Below are 18,794 nucleotides of genomic sequence, written 5' to 3'. Positions count from 1 at the left end.
AGGGGGCACGGTGATCACACTCACTAAGCTGGCGTGTTGCACGTGTGGGTGTGAATCCCCCGCCCTCACCTCCGGTCGCACTTCACGTAGTGCCCCTGGCTGTCCGTGCCGCAGTTCCCGTAGGCGTCGCCAGCCGTGTTGACGTCTTGGAAACAGGCGTCGGGAGCCGGCCAGGCCCCTGCGGGGGGGGGGGGGGGAGGATCATCACGTCCTGAGCCACCCTGCATGCCGACCCCACACTGTGAGGACGGGGTGGGGTGCCAGAGAGAGGGCAGGAGGCTCAGAGCCACGTGGAGCAGCCGGCCCCCAGGCTGCACAGAGGCAGCACCGCAGCTCAGAGAGAGGGAGGCCAAAGGGGGGAAAAAGGAGCCGCTCTTGTTCCGTGGCCTGGCAGAGAAATTCAGTCTCCAGGGCAGATGGGCCTCGCCGCAGTGCCCAGCCTGGTCCAGCAGGGGGCACTAAGGGGAGGCAGCGTGGCCCTCCCCGTGGAAGGTACCATGCAGGTGTGCGGGCAGCAGGGGGCACAGCGTGGGGCACTGGTGGGGATACGGCTGCCGTGCGAGCGAGGGCATGCACAGGGCTGCCCGAATTCCCCCCAGGCCTGATGCAGCCAGACCTGGCCTGGGAAGCAGCAGCCGCAGCCTGGGAACATGCTGCCCAGCCCATCGGAGGCGCCTCCCGCCTGCAGGGGACGGGCCGGAGAAGCACCAGCCGGCCCGGAGGGCTGCTAAGAGAGGCCAGGCAAGCTGGGAGCCACTCAGCCCCGGCCCCAGGGCGAGAGGCAGGACCGGGGAGGGGGAGCCGGCTCACCTGGCCCCCAGAGCTGCTCGCACTGCTGCTGGTGAGTCATGCACATGCCGTTGCTGCAGTAGGCCTCCCCGGCGGCGCAGGCCGAGCCGTCCAGCAGGTAGACGTTGGCGGGGCAGTAGGGCGAGGCCCCCGTGCAGTACTCAGGGAGGTCGCAGGAGCCAGCTGCCTCCCTGCACATGGTCCCGGCCGTCTTCAGCTGCCGGAGAAGGGAGACGTTGGCGCCGTGCGCCCAGCAGCCGCCACGAGCCCTCGGGTGGGGCATGAGGCTTCCCTACCCCCCCCCCCCCCCCGTCAGCCTGGTCCCCTCAGCCACCCCCAAGTCTTCTGGGGGGATGGGGAGGGGATGGAGGCTGATTGGCAGCTGAACCAGCCACTCCATCGGCACTGAGACTGTCTTGACTCCTTTCGGTACCTCCCCATGGGGCCCAACCACTGCAGCTGGTCCAGTAAATCCCAGCTCATCTCTCCGGCCACAGGAGCAGCAGCCGGGATTCCCTGGGATCCCCAGCTTTCAGGGGGCTAATGGGTAACAGCTGCCCTCAAGGCAGCCAGGGGACTCCACCCGACCCCCCAGCGCCGACCCAAGAGCTGCCGCAGCTGAGCTCGAGGGTACAGCCGGGACCCGCCGTGCGGCACAGCCCGCAGCGCGCTTCCCGGAGCTGTCTCCCAACCCCCCGGCGGGCGAGCGTACCTGGCAGCTCTGACAGCACTCCCCGTGGGCACACTGGGCTCCGGCCTTCAGCGTGCAGTTGTGTGCGTTGCAACAGGGGTTGGTGCACTCCTGCATGGGGAGAGCCAGCCACAGCGATCAGCTGGCTCCTTGGCCTTCCTCAAGCTGATCCTCGTCACCCCCCACCCCAGGGCTGGCTCCTGGGGATCCCTGTCCCCCCACCCCAGGAGCTCGTCCGTCGTCCCGAGGGCCTGAGACACTTCATGGAGGAAGTCAGCCTCATTACCCCTATTATACAGATGGGGAAAACGAGGCACGGGGTGGGGCGCAACTTGCCCTACCAAGTGAGTGGCAGGATCTCTCTGGGCCCAGACCTTGTCCCAGCTCACACGGATGTCTCACTGACCACACATCACGGGGTAGCACCCACGGGCCCTGTCAGGATCGGGCCCACCCGCGCCAGGTGCTGCACAAAACACACTATGGTGCTCAGAGTCCCAGAGTGCAACCTAAAGCCCACTGAACTGAACGGACACCCCCGCGTTTGGATCAGTCCGCTTCTGCCCCATTCCCTCCCCCGCCCCTGCTCTGCCTAGGCCAATGCCCTCCCCCTGGAACCTCCTCCATTTGGATCAGTCCCTCCCTCCCCCCCACCCCCCGAATCCTCCATTTGGATCAGTCCCCTTCTGTCCCATTCCCTCCCCTGCCCTGCCTAGGCCAATGCCCTCCCCCTGGAACCTCCTCCATTTGGATCAGTCCCTCCCTCCCCCCCACCCCCCGAATCCTCCATTTGGATCAGTCCCCTTCTGCCCCGTTCCCTCCCCGCCCCTGCTCTGCCTAGGCCAATGCCCTCCCCCCGGAACCTCCTCCATTTGGATCAGTCCCTCCCTCCCCCCCACCCCCCGAATCCTCCATTTGGATCAGTCCCCTTCTGTCCCATTCCCTCCCCTGCCCTGCCTAGGCCAATGCCCTCCCCCTGGAACCTCCTCCATTTGGATCAGTCCCTCCCTCCCCCCCACCCCCCGAATCCTCCATTTGGATCAGTCCCCTTCTGTCCCATTCCCTCCCCTGCCCTGCCTAGGCCAATGCCCTCCCCCCGGAACCTCCTCCATTTGGATCAGTCCGCTTCTGCCCCGTTCCCTCCCCGCCCCTGCTCTGCTTAGGCTAATGCCCTCCCCCCGGAACCTCCTCCATTTGGATCAGTCCCCTTCTGCCCCATTCCCTCCCCGCCCCTGCTCTGCCTAGGCCAATGCCCTCCCCCCGGAACCTCCTCCATTTGGATCAGTCCCTTCCCCCCCCCCCCCGGGAATCCCCTCCATGTGGATCAGTCCCTTTCTGCCCCATGCCCTCCCCCGCCCCCGCCCCGGCCAACGCCCCATCGGGAGCCGCGCCCTCCTGGCCGCCCCGAGGCACGTACCCCCAGCTCCCCACAGTCGCACTGCTCCCCGTCCTCCAGGAAGCCGTTCCCACACTTCTTGCCCACCACCAGGTCCTTGGTGTCGGGCAGGTTGAAGAGACACATCCCGCCTCCCTTCTGGAAGTAGCTCTGCAGCTGCCGCTTGCTGCAGGCGCTGAACACGCGGGGGAACGGGTGCCTGCGGAGAGCGGGGGAGACGCTGAAACAGGGGCAACCCCTTCCGAGGGGGAGAAGGGAGCACACAGAGCCACGCCCGGCGGCCCGGATGCCTGGGAGTTGGGGAACGCAGGCTCGTCCATAGCCATGGGGTGAAATCCACCCCCGTGCACCACTCACGCTCTGTTTGCAGCAGCCCTGGGGCCAGGCGGCAGAGTGCGGAAGAGTAACGACCCATGGGGGACCAAAGCTCCCTCTCCCGGTATGCTCGGAGCCAGGGCTGGGGATGCCACAGCTGGTGGCGCCTACTGTGCACCCCGGTAGCGGGATGGAATCACACCCATCTCTGGAAATGTCCCCCGGATGCAGCAAGCTCCCCACCGACCCCCTGTTGCCTGGCCCCATTGCTCCCCATCCAGGGGGGAGGGGTCACTCTACAGGGAGCTACCACCCCCCATCTGCAAAACCCCATGCATCCAGACCCCCTCCCCCCAACACCCAGTCTCCCCCCTGCTAAGTCTCCCCCCCCAAATTTGGATCTCGCTGCACCTGGGCCACCCCCTGCTGAGCCCTCCCACAGCCAAACTTCCAGCCCAGTAAGCCCCAACTAGCTGCACCCAGCCTCCCACCCCACACCCAACCCCCCACCGAGCCCCAACTTCCTTCACTTGGCTCCCCTGCAGAATTCCTTTCCCCCCTACCCAGAACCCCACAATGCCTCCGGACCCCCCGTCGCGCCACCTGCATTCAGTGCCCCACACAGAGTCCTGACACCCCACACTTGGTTCCTGCCAGGCTGAGCCTGCCGGCCCCACAGCCGGGTTGGGGACGGGGGGGTTCTGAGACTCTGTGACATTCGGTCCCTCTCGTCGGCTGTGGAGCCGTAAAGACGTGCTCACGTACCAAGGAATCTATTTGTCAAAGACCGTTACCTGACGCGTTTCTGCGGCTGCCTTGTCGAAACGGAGCTGCTGATGGGCACCGTGAAATAAGTCACCCGAAGAACTGAAAACGGTGGGGTTAAACTGCGTCGCCCTGGCAGCCCACACATGGCATGCAAAGGCTGTACTATGTTAGGCACAAATTTCCCTCGGGTTGCTTTCTAGCTAGCTCCGCTCTCCGCCGAGCCCTGGGAAGCCGGTACGTGGCTCTTCGGAGGCTCATGCATTTGTCTTCTTGGGGACTCGGTGGCCGCACGCGTACAGAAACCCACGGCGTCGGCGAAACCCGCTGTGGTAGGTGGGGACGGAGCGTGCAGCCTCCCCACAAAACCACAGGCCACACGAGCAAAGAGACTCCGGCTCTCAGAAGAGCAGCACCTCACCTCCTGCTAAATACCCGCCAGGCACCAGAAAGAGACCAGGGCCACACGTGCCGGTGTGAAGGGAGGGGAGTGGGGAAAACCCGCACCAGCCCCCCACGCCCAGCCACGCCCTCGCCCGGCGCCCTCTCACCCAGTCGCCGCGGCCATGACGCAGCCGCCTTCATCCGGGGTGGCCTCCACGCAGCAGCCCTGGCTGTCGTGGCTCATGCCGAAGTTGTGCCCGATTTCGTGCGCCATGGTGGCGGCGGCGCCGATCGGCAGCTCCGAGTGGTCCTGGCGCAGAGAGGGGGAGGGAGGGAGGCGGCATCAGGGCCCCCGCCGTGCGGCTCGGCCTGGTTAGGGAGCTGGGAGCCCCGAAGGGCGGAGACGGTTTCCCTGGCGACGAGGGAAGCGGAGGATGCTCGCGGCACCTCAATGGCAGGAGCTTTGGGGTCCGCCGGGGAATCCCAGCTCGGAGGGGAACCAATATGGGGGAGGGAGCCCACGTCAGAGACCAGGGCCGCTGCGCCTGTGTCCGGCTGTACTCCCGAGCGTCCCCATGGGGAGGGCGGAGGGGCCCAGGGGAGGGTCAGATCTGGAATGGGGAGTCAGCCCCCTGCGGAATTCCACCCTGAGGGGCGCAGGGCCAGGACGGTGTGGCCCAGCCCAAGGGCAGCCCCGTGAGAAAGCGTCAAGGCCACCGACTGCAGCGGGAAAGGGCTGCGGCTGACGGGGGCGAGCTCCACTACGCCCCCCGCCCTGCGGCCTACGGCGACTGCCCGCTCCAGGCCTGGGCGTGCGGCTAAGCAGCCACGAGGCCGGGCCGCTGGCGTCGGCAGATCCCCCGTGTCTGCAGGCTTGGCCCAGGAGACGAGGCCGCCGCAGGGCAGCAAGCCGGGTGGGGGTGCTCCAGAGACTGAGGGGCTAATGGGACCCCCCCTCCTTACCGCGCTCACGCCGCCCGAGTTCTCCGCGCTGCACATCCCCTCCAGCGGGGCCATGCCAATGGTCGTCCCTTGGAACGTCCTGCCGCTGCCCGGGAACGAGAGGGGGCGGGCGCGTTAGTGCGGCCGGGGGGGGGGGGGGGGGGGGGGAGACACCCACAGCCAAACCGGGGGACTCACGTCAGCAGCTGGGCGTTGTCGTGTTTCCTCCGCGCCCGCAGCGTCTTCTTCCACTGCAGGAAGGACCAGAGGGTGGCGGTGGCGTCGCCGGTGACCGTGCTCTGGTCCCTCTCCGTCCACACCTCCAGGCCGATGAGGGCCACCTTGATATTCAGAGACCTGTAAAACTGAGGGGGGCGGAGACGCCCCAACAGGATGTCACAGCTGGGTCGCCGGGGGGCTCCTCTGGATTCAGAGGGCTTCTGCCACGGAGCCCCGGCCACCCCCCGGGACAAAAGCCGCCGCGCGTTCAGCGCTCACAGTGACACACGCGGGTACTGGGAGTCCTGTCTGCAAGGAGCCCCTATGGCGGGGGGGGGGAGGGGGCGGCTTTTTAGGATCGGGGCCGCTGACCCACAGAAAAATCAGTCCGGGGGCTACACACACCTGAGAAGCAAAAAGAAAAAAAACCTCGTTGACGTGGCCCTCGAGTGAGGAGGAGAAAGACGCTCCCCACAGTCCCCTCCACACCACAGCCTGGTAGATTTTGTGTGCTCCAGCCCCATAGGGGGATGGCAGGGAGCTGGAGTGGCATTGCAGGCTGGGGGGGAGCCCCAAGCCTCGGGGGCTGGATCCAGGCAACCTGGGGGGCTGCATCCGGCCCCAGGGCCGTAGGTTCCCCGTCTTTGCCCTACGGGAAGGGCCAAACCTTAGCTCTGCACCTCGACACAGGGGCAGGGCTTGTGTCAGGGAGAGCCCTCCCCGCCCGGAGAGCAGGCTGCTGAATCCACACCGAGCGGCCTGCGACTCAACGGAGACACGACACCCTGGGGACCGGGGGACAGGCCGGTGACGCCGGCGAAGGCTTGCCTGTGCGGCGCGGGGGCTCGGCGCAGCGAGCCGGGTGCTGTACACACACCCGCGGCGCCCACTCCGGCTCGTACCTTGTCCACGAAGTTGGCGATCTCCAGGAGACGCTGCTTGGTGCGGCCCAGGTTGCGATTCTGGTTGAGGAACTGGAGAGAGAGGAGCAGGAGAGGGCTTTGGGCCAGGCAGCAGGCGGATTTTAGGCCCTCCTTAAGCAACACGACTAAGGCACCTTGCTCAGCTGGCACACGGGACTGGTGGGGGTGGATCTCACAGCAGTTTCTGCGCAGTCGATAGAGGGGGGGGCCGTTACCATCACCCACAAGGGGGCATCTGGGACAGCTTGAGGGGCGCTGCGGCCACTGGCCAAATGACCCCTGACCGCAGGAGCGGCTGTGCCCGAGACCAGGGTGGTGGCGGTTAGTGTGAGCAGGGGAAACGCGTAGATTAGGTTAGCGCCCTTCGCGAGCGGCTCTTCCTGCCATCCAGCACCCCGCCGGAAGGGAGTGGTTCCTGCCCGTTGGCCGAGTGGGCTGTTAGTCCCTGCCCTGCCCCACGGCACTGCTGCAGGACCCCAGCTTCGCCCCTAGAGTCCTCCTGTGCTTCTCCCAGGCCAGCGCCTCGATCTAATACCCAGCAGGGGCCCCATCGTAGCGGCTCAGGGACCATGTGGAGGATGGGCTGCCCTCTTCAGCACCTGGAACAGCCGGGTGACACTAGCCGGCGCCGCACTGCCAGGCCAGGAGTCTGTGAGTTCACTGGCTTGGCATGGAAAGCCAAGGGAGTCAGAGCCAGCTGACCCCTGCACAACCGTGTGGGAACCGTGGACCTCAGTCTCTGGGCCCCCTCGTGCCGAGCGGGGAGGGGAGGGCAAGAGAACGGGTAACAGCTCCCTGATCCCAAGGGCCGGGCAGGATCTCGACAACCCAGGAGCGCCCTACGATGCGACCGGGTCTCGACCGGCCCCGTAGCCAGCGGAGATTGGTTCAGACCTGCCACGTGCGGGTATAGGGCGCGTCCTATCTAGAAACCAGCTCTCTGAGCCCTTCCAAGGCAGCGATGGGGACAGGGCGCTGGCAGCTTCCTTTCAGCGTGCCTAACGCCCGTCCTTTCACGCTGGCTTTTCCAGACCCCTCTCAGCACTGACGGGTGAGCCTGATCCTCCGAGCCACGGACATGCCCCCAAATCTCACGTCTCCTGTCGCTTTGCCACTGGCGCGAGGCAGCCGGAGAGCAGAGGCTGGCCCGGGAGCGCCCGCCGCAGCCCGCAGCACGTCCAGGGCGGGCATTAGCGGTGCCCCACAAGACCCATACGGCGCCAGCTCGAGGGATGTGACCGGGGGGCAGAGCTGGGCACCTGCGATTCTCTTTGCCCCGGAGGATGGGCTGGAGGAAAGTCAAAGCAGGCAGTGGAAGGGAGACACGGGGGAGGGCTATGGAGAAAGCTGGGCGAAGGTTTTCAGACAAATCGTTGATTTGCTGAGAAATGTGGCTCTGCTTGACCCGGGGTGGTACCCAGAAATGGGTCTGATCTCCTGCGGAAAGCGCCCAGGCAGGGGAAGGGAAAATCCTGTGACTGTCGCAACGTTCCCGCTAACCTTTTCCATCCATGTGGATTCTTCCATCCATGTGCAGAATAAATGTTATGTGCACCGAGGCATGTGCACCACCAGGAGGGGGGAAAACCCCTAGCTGTAGGCGCTCTGCTAATCAGCTAGGCGGTACTGGAATTTCTCCTGAGCAGCCACACGAGCGCCCATCTCACAGGGAACGCTGTTCCCTGGCTCGACCGGGACTAGCTGGGGTGCTCCCAGGAGCATGGGGGAGATGAGACCCACCCCCACCGCCAGCAAGCTCCTGCGGCTGCAGAGGCCTTCAGAGCCCAGCTCTGAGCGTAGCATAGAAAGAAGGGTGGCAACCCCGCAGCCCCTCTACAACAGCTTTGTGATTCCCCCCTGGGGTCGGGACCCCCATAGTAACTACAGCATCCTGAAATGTCAGAAGCAAAGATCTGCAAATGTGAAACTAATTTTCAAATCCCAGGGCCATGACATTGACCAGAATGGGGCGTGACTTTTGAGGGGATTTAGCTCAATCTTCTTCTCTGCCACCGTTTTCCTATTTGCCCTTAGTCAAGTCACTTAGTGTCCTTATGCCTCAGGTCCCCCACTGTACAATGGGGACATTCGGTCTGCGACACAGGGGAAAATACATGAACAGACGTGAAGCATCCAGATACTGCAGAGAGGGGGGGACATGTAAGTCCTTTAGCAAGGCTGAGGGACAGTGTTATTGCTGCTGGTGGCGACGTGGCTACTTTGCCTGTAATACAGAGGGGCTGAGCAATGAATAAGATGGCCCAGAGTAACCCTTTCTGGGGTTCTTCACCCCCTCCCATACCTCAGTGCAAGTAACAAAATTTATTCCACACAGTGATGGGAAAAATTAGAGGGACCACTGGTTGTGGGCCTTATAAAGTAATAATTGCCAGTATCTCCTGGATACAAAAGGAAGGCTAAGAGTGGATATAATGATGGATGGATATGCTCAGTCGCGGCTGTTCCAAAGGACAGATACAAACATAAAAACCCAAAAGACAGACAGACATCCTGGCTCTTCTGTACCAGCCTCCCTCCCTGACAGGCGGCCGTGCTCCTCCAGAGGGCGATCAATCGGAGCCAGTGTCTGAGAGTTAAGTGCTCACCAGGGTGTAATCAGCCACGATGAACAGCTCCATGTACTTCAGGGTCCTCCAGGCGTCCCTCTTGGCCTGCACAACAAAGCACACATGTCACCAGACAGGAGGAAAAGGCAGCCAGGGCTGGAGACGGGGCCCTGTGCAAATTCTCAGCAACCCCCATCCTGATCGTCAAGAGCACGTGCCTTGGGCAATGCTGCAGGGCTTTTGAAGATGGGGAAACCGAGGCACGGAGCCGGAAGGAGAACCCTGGCAGCTCGTACGCAATTGGCTGATTTGTCACGGGACCATGATACTAAGAAGCCCGCCCGGATCTCAGGGAACCCGCCATGGGTTCTGTCCTCCCCACACTCGTCAGTTTCACGTCTCATCCAAACCAGGACCCCTCCAGGACTGTTAACACCATGCTAGTGCACTGCGCTCCGGCCCAGCCCAGAGGGAGGAACATCACCCGCTGAGCCACCAGCCCTGTGCACAGAGCAGCAAAAGGAAACCAAAGCCTTACCCGCCGATGAACCAGCTGGACGCCTCTGGCAACCTCGGCCACGCTGCTCCCCCCCAGGCCGCGGTGCCCACAGGTCCCGCCTCGGATTGGCAGGTGCTCTGCCCTATAGATGACGTGGTGCTCGGGTTCTGGGGACCCCAGGGGTTTCAGGTAGTAGCTGTCAGTGTCGTTCAGCACGATCAGGCCGCTGGCAACAGAGAGGAGAGGGGTGACTGGGAAAGGAACTGGGCGATCGCTCCCTGCCCACGGGGCGTGAAAGGGCAGCTTTGACCAAGAGAGCCAGGCGAGCAGAACAGAGACAGAGGCACCAAGAACGTGAGCGAGGGCGTTGGCCCAGCAACGCACTTACACACCGATGGCTAATGACACGTTAACGTCCTGCCTGTCCCTCAGGGCTGGGCGGGGTCAGGGATGTTAGACTAGTCGACTATCTGATAAGCATTTGGGAATCCCAGCTGACCCACGGCTCCCCATAGCATTTCCCCAGAAGCCAGGATCAGCTGGGGGCTACGTGTAGACTGTCTGGCTGGTGAGTCTCGCCTTTGCCCACCACGTGGCTATTCACCAGTGCCTAGAACCACGCCCACGCACCACCCTGGCCAGGAGGAAGAAGGGTTGAATTCTCCCTCCTCTGTCGTGTGCCACAGACCGGGCCGGCCCCTGCACCCGCGTGTCGAACTCCCCTCCTTACCTGATCCCTGAGCAGGTGCTGAGAACCACCCAGGAGCCCTCGTGCCCTCGCACGTGACCGTGGTAATAACAGTGATCCTGGGAAAAGGGCAAAGGACGGCCGTGATTGGCTACCAGGGGCCAGACAGACAGACCCTGCCGCTTGCTAGTCCCGCCCACTGTTGGGAGACAAACCAGCCTTGCTGGACCCCAAGCCAAGAGTGCATCGTGCCCCCCAACCACCCTTCCCCTCTAAGGGCGGGGAATTCAGGGCTCCCTCCACAGGGTGGGTGTGGCACCGAGCCAGATTCCTCCCCCGGCACGGCACGCCCTGGCCCCATCGCCCGGCCACGGAAGGCAACGAGCGTTGCGCCGTCGACACCAGCGTGGGCCGGGATCCCCGCAGGGCGTCTGCCCTGGGATCAGAGCTCTTTCACTTCCAGCACCTCGCTCCGGTGGCTCGGGGCCATGCACCAGGCACCCACGTGGAACATGGTCCCCCCCTCCCCGAGAACCAACCCCACCCAGCGCTAGAGCACAGCCAGACACTGCCCATGCGCTGGCTGCCAAAGGTCCCCAAACTCAGGGGCTCTGGACCAAACTCTCCTCTCCCTATACAAACATGGACAGGTGTCATTATGCCCACTCTACAGATGGGGAAACTGAGGCACAGGGCAGGGCAGTGACTTGCCCAAGGTCACTGAGTAAGTCAGTGGCAGAGGCAGGAACAGAACTCAGGGCTTCCGACTCCTGCCCCCTGCTTGGACCACCATCTCCCCCAAACTGTGGGGCAGCCCGCGAGGACAATCCAAAGGCCAGCCGCTGGGAGAGAGGGGGGAGGCAGATACCCATGAGGTGGGGTCGGAGTGAGAAGCCACTGGCAGGGCAGGAAGGCCTGAAGCATGTGGTGCGGGGCAGGGAGGGGAGGAGAGTGGATGCCTTCTTCTGCGGGTTTCTCTTTCCCTGCCCTGGGACGGGCTGTATCCCGTCCAAGAGACACAGGCGGCCCTATGCTGCCTGCATTCCTCACGCTCCGTGTGTCGGCCCCCGCGGCTCCTCACGGCGGTTCCCCCGGCGAGCTGCGCTGGGCGGGAGCGTGTCCGGCTCTCGGCCTCGGGGCCTGCCTCTGCCCCTCAGGGCCGGTGCCAACGCCGTCCAAGGGCCGCGCAGAGCCAGGGACGCACCACGCCCACCCCACGGGGCCGAACTGTCCCGGAGAGAGCCTTGGGGCTTCTCCCTCCTAGCATTGTAGAGCTGCTGATCCAGCCCTGAGGGCCCCCTCCTGCCCAGACCCTGCACCCCCCCTCCACTTCCACACCCACCCTCCCGCCCAGACCCCCCTACTTAATTCTGCAACCTGCCTCCTTGCCCCACCCTCCCACCCCCAGCCTGCTCCTGCGCCCACCCTCCCGCCCAGACCCCACGCCTGCCCCAGGGCAGAGGAGAAGCAGGGCGCCGGGGGGGGGGGGGATCCACACCCCATGGGTGAGCTGGCCAGTGGGAGGGGGTGGGGTAAGAGACAGATACCCCAGGGACAGAACACTTAGCCTGTTCCACATTGGGATGGAACGAAAAGATCCATGGGGGGGGGGGAGGAATGAGTGTAGAAAGGAAAGGGAAAAGGAAAGGGAACAGGCTTAATCCTGAGGCTCTGGTGCCCCCGATAGACTCGACTGACAGCTGGGGCGGGTGACAGCAAGTGGGGCGTGGCGGGTGGCACAGTCCTGTGGACAGATCTGGACTCCTTCGCCGCCCGCGACTCCATCTCCACTGGCCACAGAACCGTGTTTTGCTGCACTTCAAAGCTGGTGCCGGACAATAGGCTAGTAGGAATGGGGGTGGGGTAGGCGAGGGGGTTTCAGGGTCACCTCTCCCTGTAGGGAAACAGACCCAGATACTGTGGCAGCGAGGTGCACGCAGACGCCGGCGTGGCTGTTAACAGGCATGAACAGGAGTGTGGTGAGCAAGACACGAGGAGTCATTCTTCCGCTCTGCTCTGCGCTGGTTAGGCCTCGGTTGGAGTCTTGTGTCTAGTTCTGGGCACCGCATTTCAAGAAAGATGTGGAGAAATTGGAGAGGGTCCAGAGAAGAGCAACAAGAATGATGAAAGGTCTAGAGAACATGAGCTATGAGGGAAGGCCGAAAGAATTGGGTTTGTTTAGTTTGGAAAAGAGAAGACTGAGGGGGGACATGATAGCCGTTTTCAGGTATCTACAAGGGAGTCATAAGGAGGAGGGAGAAAACTTGTTCATCTTGGCCTCTGAGGATAGAACAAGAAGCAATGGGCTTAAACTGCAGCAAGCGAGGTTTAGGTTGGACATTAGGAAAAAGTTCCTAACTGTCAGGGTGGTCAAACACTGGAATAAATTGCCCAGGGAGGTTGTGGAATCCCCATCTCTGGAGATATTTAAGAGTAGGTTAGATAAATGTCTCTCAGGGATGGTCTAGACAGTATTTGGTCCTGCCATGAGGGCAGGGGACTGGACTCGATGACCTCTCGAGGTCCCTTCCAGTCCTAGTAGTCTATGATTCTATGGCTTCTGCACAGCCTGGGTCCTGCTCCTGCTGCCTGGCCAGACGGCGGCTGCTTCGTGCCATCGGGTGCTCAGCCAAGCACACCCCTAAAAACAATGGGTCTTGGCAGCAGGATGTGGCCTAGGAACAGAATCCAGCTCCAAGTGGGTTGAGAAAGCAGTGCGGCCCTGGGAGGCCAGAGCCCTGGTTTTTAATCCTGGCTCTGCCACTGACCTACAGCGTGACCCTGGGTAAGTCACTTGACCACTCCGTGCCTCAGTTTCCCCCCTCCCAGACACACACCATGTGTCTGTCTAGTCTGTCCAGCCTGCACCATTAAGACGGGATCTCAAAAGCAGAGAGCTGGCCAAAAAGCAAAACAAAGGGGAGAGGGAATTTGGTGATTTCCCCCTGCCCCGTTTCCTTTGTTTTTCAAAATGTAACATGTTCATTGATTCCTCTTTTTCACATGCTGTAGGGCAGGTGAAAATCCAGGAGGAAGTGTCACACGACGGGCCAGCCTTTTCCCCCGTGGTCTGAGTTGCCACGTTCAAAACGCTGCGGACAGGTGAACGTTTGAAGGCCTCTGTCAGCCGCCCGTAGAAGAGGATCAGGCCCCGGGCGCGGGGGCGAGGCGGACAGAACGAAAGGGAATCTAGCCAGGAGAGCCGAGCTACCCGCGCCCCTGCCCTTCGTGACGCCGGGCACCCTACTCACGGTGTAGTTGGGAGCCAGCGTCACCCGGTGCCCGCCGGCTGTGTAGTGCGTCTCGGTGTAGTCCGGTGACAGCAGCCTGCTGGGAAAGCAGAGGAGAACCCGGTGAGCAACCCCAGGCCTTTCGGGAAGTGCCGGTCTCGCTGCCTCAGAGGGGCAGGCACTGGCCCAGGAAATGGGGCAGAGGGCCTGAGGGGAGACCTAGCGCCTTTCTGCCCCAGGCTGCTACTCGGGCCAGAAGCGACCCAAAGCCACTGCCCCAGCCTGGCTGCCAACCGGTCCGAGCTGCTACCTGGCGGGTTTGGGCCCCCGGCACAGAGGCTGGTACTGACTGCTGCCCTGCCTGGTCAGACGGGGTCGCTTCGGTGGAAAGCTGCCCAGTCGCTGCTCCGGATCTGCCGAACCCCCGCTTCACACCTATTCCTCTCCGGCACAGGCGGGCGTGCAGGCCCAAGGAGCACTGGGAATCACTCACACGCCGTTCGCACCCGGAGCAGGCAGCCCCGCCCTGCGTCTGACGGGTCGGGGTGCGGGGAGGGCATTACGCGAGGCCAGAGCCAGACGGGGCTGGACAGCCCCACAGACAGCCCTTCCCACCTCCCCACGGAACAGCCTGCACGTGCCCGGTGCGTACCCACGCCGCATCCTGTAACCACACAGGCCTGCACCCCCCGCACAAAAACACCCCCCAGGGACTGAACACAGACACATCCCCCCCCACACACACACACGAGGATCCACACAACACACCAAGGAGACACGCACACCCCTAGAGCCGCATTCCCACAACTAGACACACCCAGCCAAACAGGAGGGGAGCTGGGGCTGATACGGGGGGAAGCAGGGGTAGGCCGGTAGAGGAGAGCCCTGCCTGGGGGCAGGAACGGAAGGGGTTTATCGGGGGGGAGAGGGGCAGGGACAGGGCCAGTAGTGTCTAGGACACAAAGCCAAGCCCAGAGCCCCTGACCGGCCCCCGTGGTGCTGTTCTCTTGGAAACTGAGGCAGCTCCACAGAGGGAGCCAATCAAAACGAAGCCTCTGGGCCTCCCCAGCTCACCCCCCCCTTCTCCGCCTGCCCCATTGCTATGGCTCTGCACATCGAGGCCGATGTGGGGCACCATTCCGCTTTCCCTGCGAGTCGCCCCTTGGCCTTCCCCACAGGGGGTGGCTGTCGCTGGCCTCCTCGGGCCCCTGTGGCCTGCCCGACCCTGGCGCTAAGCAGTCAGGGGCCAGGGAGCGAAGGCAGCTCAGCCCAGAGCGGGGCGCGGGCCCTGGCCTGCTCGTAGAGATGCCTCCCGCGTGGGCTGCTGCCAACCCCACAGCCCGGCCCCTCCGGCTCCTTCCCAAAGGCCTCTGCGCCACATGTGCTTTGCCCCGTCCTGGCTGCCCGGGCTCCCCTCTCAGCACAGGCTGTCACCAATGGGACCGGCCTCGGGGGACGGAGGCAAGAGCGCCGGGAGCCGGGCAGGTGTGTCTGTCCAGGGGACGGGCAGGATGGCTCCGGAGAAACGAGACAAAACGCAGCCACAGCCCGTGAGGTCTGTCCCCGGGAAATGGCATCCAGGCCAGAGACCAAACAAGGTAACGCCTCATGATACAGTCTCGCCTCCACCTACGCATGCCTCGCTTCCCTCCCCAGGGGCAGGGGCGCCAGTTTGAACCCAGCACCAAAGCACAACCCCTCTACCGCAGAAGCTGAAGAAAGAGCGCCCGTGGCTAGCACCAGTAGTAGGCTATTACCTTCTAGAGAGCAGCCCACGCGATGCCCAGCAGCCAGTTTACAGCCCGGCCAACCCGCAGACGGGAGAAGCCCCCGACCCGCCGGGGACCTGCTGCCGCAGGGCACGACAAATCACCATGGCAACGGCATTGCCGTGCGCTGGTCCCCACACGTGAACGCTGCCCGGCCGAGGGTGGGAACGGAACGAGGAAAAACCCACCGGGCACAGGGAGCAAACCGGCCTTTCACTGGGTGGGAGGGGACACGAGCAAACGTGGCAAAGCCGCAGAGCAAAAGCAGGATCCTAGTTTGGGGGGAGCCAGCGGGGCTGGGGTGTCTGTGGGGGCCCAGCCCTGTGCCGACAGAGCAGTCTGCAGCCGTGGTGTGTTTCCAGGGGCAGAATGGCCTAGTGGTTAGGGCACCAGCTAGGTCTGGGAGACTAGGGTTCATGGCCCTGCTTTGCCCCCCCTTGGGCCAGGCACCTGGCCCCCTCAGAAAGGGAGGTGTGAGAATACAGCCCCGAGAGGCTGCAAGTGCTGAGACAACACAGCAACAGCAGCTTCCTCAGCCAGAGGAAGCTGGTTGTGAGACACGGCAGCCATCCACCGCCTCCTGTACCGGCCCTGCCCCCGCCAGCGAGTCACCGACCCACAGCTGCCTGCGAGCTCTCCACAGCCCCACGGCAGCTGCCCCACACCCAGCCCCCCGCTGACAAATCGCCGCTGGCTGTCAAATCACCAGAGGCCGAGCGCGCGTGAAAGCCACAGAAAAGGCGGCGTTTGCTTCCGTCGGGGCTCCTGCCCGGGGCAGGACGGGGGAAAGCGAGGGGCATTAGGCAGGGATGACCCCACTGCGGGTGGGAGAGCAAAGATGGCCCAAGTCCCCCAGCCCCTTGCAGCCGTGGGCTGCGCTCGAGCAAACGACAGGAGGGAAACTGCGAATGACGCGGCCTGTTCGCCTGGGAAACCAGCGTTCCCGGGCACAGCGGCCTCAGCCGTCGGCCATGTAGACCAGGCTGCGGAATACGCTGAGAGGCCCCACAGAGCCGGCACCCCACCGGACGCCCGAGGGCTGCACAAGCGCTGCGTGCCTGGCCCCGCACACGCTGGCCGTGGCTTCTGCCCTAGTGCGCCAGTCTCTGCTTCCATTTCAGAAACACCTCCTTGCCCTCCTGGCTTTGAAGGAGCTTTGGCCACGTGACTCAGAGAAGCAAGGCTGAGTGTGCAGAGAGCCTGAAGCAACTGCTCAGAGAGGTGTGAGCGGAGCGCTGATGAGGGCAGAGTGCACGTTAACCCCATCAGCTCTCTCACCACCCGGCCGTTGGGCAGAAACATCCAGCCAGGTTGCTTTGCCCTGTCAGGTATAGGAGCTGCTAAGGAGAGTCTGACTTATCTGAGTGAGGAAAGGGTTAAGCAACTCTGGAAATGCAAGTGAGGGAGGGGGCTTCGGGTATTCAGCCAATGAAAGGCAGATAGGAATTTCAAACCGAGAGAGGGGTGGGTTTTTTTCCCCTCTCTCCTTTTGTTGGAGATCAGAGCAGTTTTTTCCCTGAGGTAACAGGGGAGTCGGGCTTTCCCAGGAATGAACTCCTTGAAATGTGTAAGTAAGAGAAAAGTTTATATAGCACATCACGTTCTATTGTTTTCCTTGTTTGGAAATCGTGTCTGAGCTGGTTAATTATTTTTCTCTTTCGTAACTAAGGATTAAAACCCAGAGATTCCCCCGAGTCTATTTCACTCCATGGCTTTTAACACCCAGTCATTTACTATGCTTGTAACAATAGTTGTGTTTTGATAATAAAAGTGTTTTCTTTTTGTTTTGATTAACAGGTATTAGTTGATTTGTGTGTCCTTAAACCAACGTGCCTAAGGGTACGTCTACACTACAGCGCTAGTTCGAACTAACTTAGTTCGAATTAGTTAATTCGAACTAAGCTAGTTCGAACTAACGCATCTAGAACTAAAAACTAGTTCGAACTAGCGTTTTGCTAGTTCGAACTAGTAAGTCCACATTGAGTGGACTCTGAACAGGGCTTAAGGATGGCCGGAAGCAGTGCCGGCAGGGCATAAAAGGAGGACTTAGAGCATGGAGATACTGTCTCAGGCTAGCCGAGGGCTGCGCTTAAAGGGTCCCGACCCCCACCCCGGACACACAGTTCTAAGGGGTGCCCCGCTTGCAAAGAAGTTCTGGCTTGGAGTGCCCTGAGTGCCCACACTGGGCACATCACACCACTCGGCCATCAGCCCGGCTGCACTTGCCGCAGGCTGCCATCTGGGGAGAGGGAGTAATTGGGGGGCTGCAGGAGAGCTTCCACCCCCAGAAGCCCGCAGAGCCAGCCCAGTCCTCCCCATCGGGGGCTCGTACCCCATTCCTCCCTCACCTCCTTCCACTTGCCCTTCCCTAGCCCCCCTTCTTATTGATGTACAAAATAAAGATAACGTTTCTTCCAACATTGACTCTGTCTTTATTGAAAAAAACTGGGGGAGACTGGGAAAAGGAGGTGGGAGAGGGGAAGAGAAAGGCTGGGAGAGGGGAGGGCAACTAACATGATCAGGGGTTGGGAACAGGTCCCAGATGAAGAGAGGCTACAGAGACTGGGACTGTTCAGCTTAGAAAAGAGGAGACGGAGGGGGGACAGGATAGAGGTCTCTAAAAGCAGGGGTTGGGTGGAGAGGGTGCATTCAGAAAAGTTCTTCATGAGTTCCCATAAAGAAGGACTAGAGGACACCAAAGGAAAGGAATGGGTAGCAGGCTTGAAACTAGTAAGAGAAAGTTGTTCTTCTTGACAAAGCAAATAGTTAACCTGTGGAACTCCTTGCTGCAGGAGGCTGTGAAGGCTACAACTAGAACAGAGTTTAAAGGGAAGTGAGATCAAGTGATGGAGGTTGGGTCCATGGAGTCCTATTAGCCAGAGGGTAGGAGTGGTGTCCCTGCCCAAAGTTTGTGGAAGGCTGGAGAGGGATGGCACGAGACAAATGGCTTGGTCATTGTCTTCGGTCCATCCCCTCCAGGGTCCCTAGGGTTGGCCGCTGTGGGCAGACAGGCTACTGGGCTAGATGGACCTTTGGTCTGACCCAGGACGGCCATTGTAAGCTCAGGGCTCAGTGTCGGGGGTCTCAGTGGACCCCCTTGATTTTCATGCACACCTGCTCCTGGGTGGCCAGGCTGGCAGCTCTCCTGCCCTAGACGGCCACTTTCCTGTGCCTAGTGCGGAGATCGTGGACAAGGTCCACGATGTCCGCACTAGTCAGGAAGATGCCCGCCTCTTGCGGTCCAGGGCAAGCTCCCGGGAGCCGCCAGCCTGGTCCCGGCAAGAGGGGGTGGGCTGGGGGGCATCGGGTGGGTGGCTCTGTGCCGTGCCAGGTGCAGGGTCTGCTAGCTGGGTGCTGGCAGGCTTGCACCTGGCACGGGCACCGTAGCCAGCCCGTGCCCCTTTAAGGGGTCCGGGGCCGGGAGGGGGGCATAGAGTTTCCCTGGTGTTGGCCAGAGTGGCCACCAGGGAAACCTGGGGAGGGCTAGCCTCCCACTAGTTCGAACTAAAGGGCTACACAGCCCTTAGTTCGAACTAGCTAGTTCGAACTAGGCGTTAGTCCTCGTAAAATGAGGTTTTCCTAGTTCGAACTAAGCGCTCCGCTAGTTCGATTCAAAT

At 62.2% G+C, this 18,794-nt stretch overlaps 1 protein-coding gene across 3 annotated transcripts in view; it reads right to left on the bottom strand.

The window, feature by feature from the left end:
• The window catches only part of ADAM33 (ADAM metallopeptidase domain 33), a 63,037-nt gene that overhangs the window by 14,663 nt on the left and 29,580 nt on the right, over nucleotides 1–18,794 (bottom strand). For all 3 annotated transcript variants that reach the window (XM_075931027.2, XM_075931025.2, XM_075931026.2), the window contains exons 4-15: nucleotides 13,430–13,508; nucleotides 10,221–10,297; nucleotides 9,530–9,716; nucleotides 9,031–9,096; nucleotides 6,404–6,475; nucleotides 5,481–5,647; nucleotides 5,304–5,388; nucleotides 4,508–4,650; nucleotides 2,898–3,075; nucleotides 1,502–1,591; nucleotides 811–1,006; nucleotides 70–178 (exon numbers count right to left, since the gene is read on the bottom strand). In XM_075931027.2, the coding sequence (XP_075787142.2) occupies nucleotides 70–178; nucleotides 811–1,006; nucleotides 1,502–1,591; nucleotides 2,898–3,075; nucleotides 4,508–4,650; nucleotides 5,304–5,388; nucleotides 5,481–5,647; nucleotides 6,404–6,475; nucleotides 9,031–9,096; nucleotides 9,530–9,716; nucleotides 10,221–10,297; nucleotides 13,430–13,508 (1,449 nt within the window). The remainder of the gene's footprint in view (nucleotides 1–69; nucleotides 179–810; nucleotides 1,007–1,501; nucleotides 1,592–2,897; nucleotides 3,076–4,507; nucleotides 4,651–5,303; nucleotides 5,389–5,480; nucleotides 5,648–6,403; nucleotides 6,476–9,030; nucleotides 9,097–9,529; nucleotides 9,717–10,220; nucleotides 10,298–13,429; nucleotides 13,509–18,794) is intronic.

Source organism: Pelodiscus sinensis, chromosome 4 (assembly GCF_052426305.1).
Source record: "Pelodiscus sinensis isolate ZL-2025 chromosome 4, ASM5242630v1, whole genome shotgun sequence".
In the NCBI taxonomy this organism is placed as follows: domain Eukaryota; kingdom Metazoa; phylum Chordata; order Testudines; family Trionychidae; genus Pelodiscus; species Pelodiscus sinensis.
The sequence above is the reverse complement of the archived record's forward strand: the minus strand, read 5'-3'. Positions and strand labels throughout refer to the sequence as shown.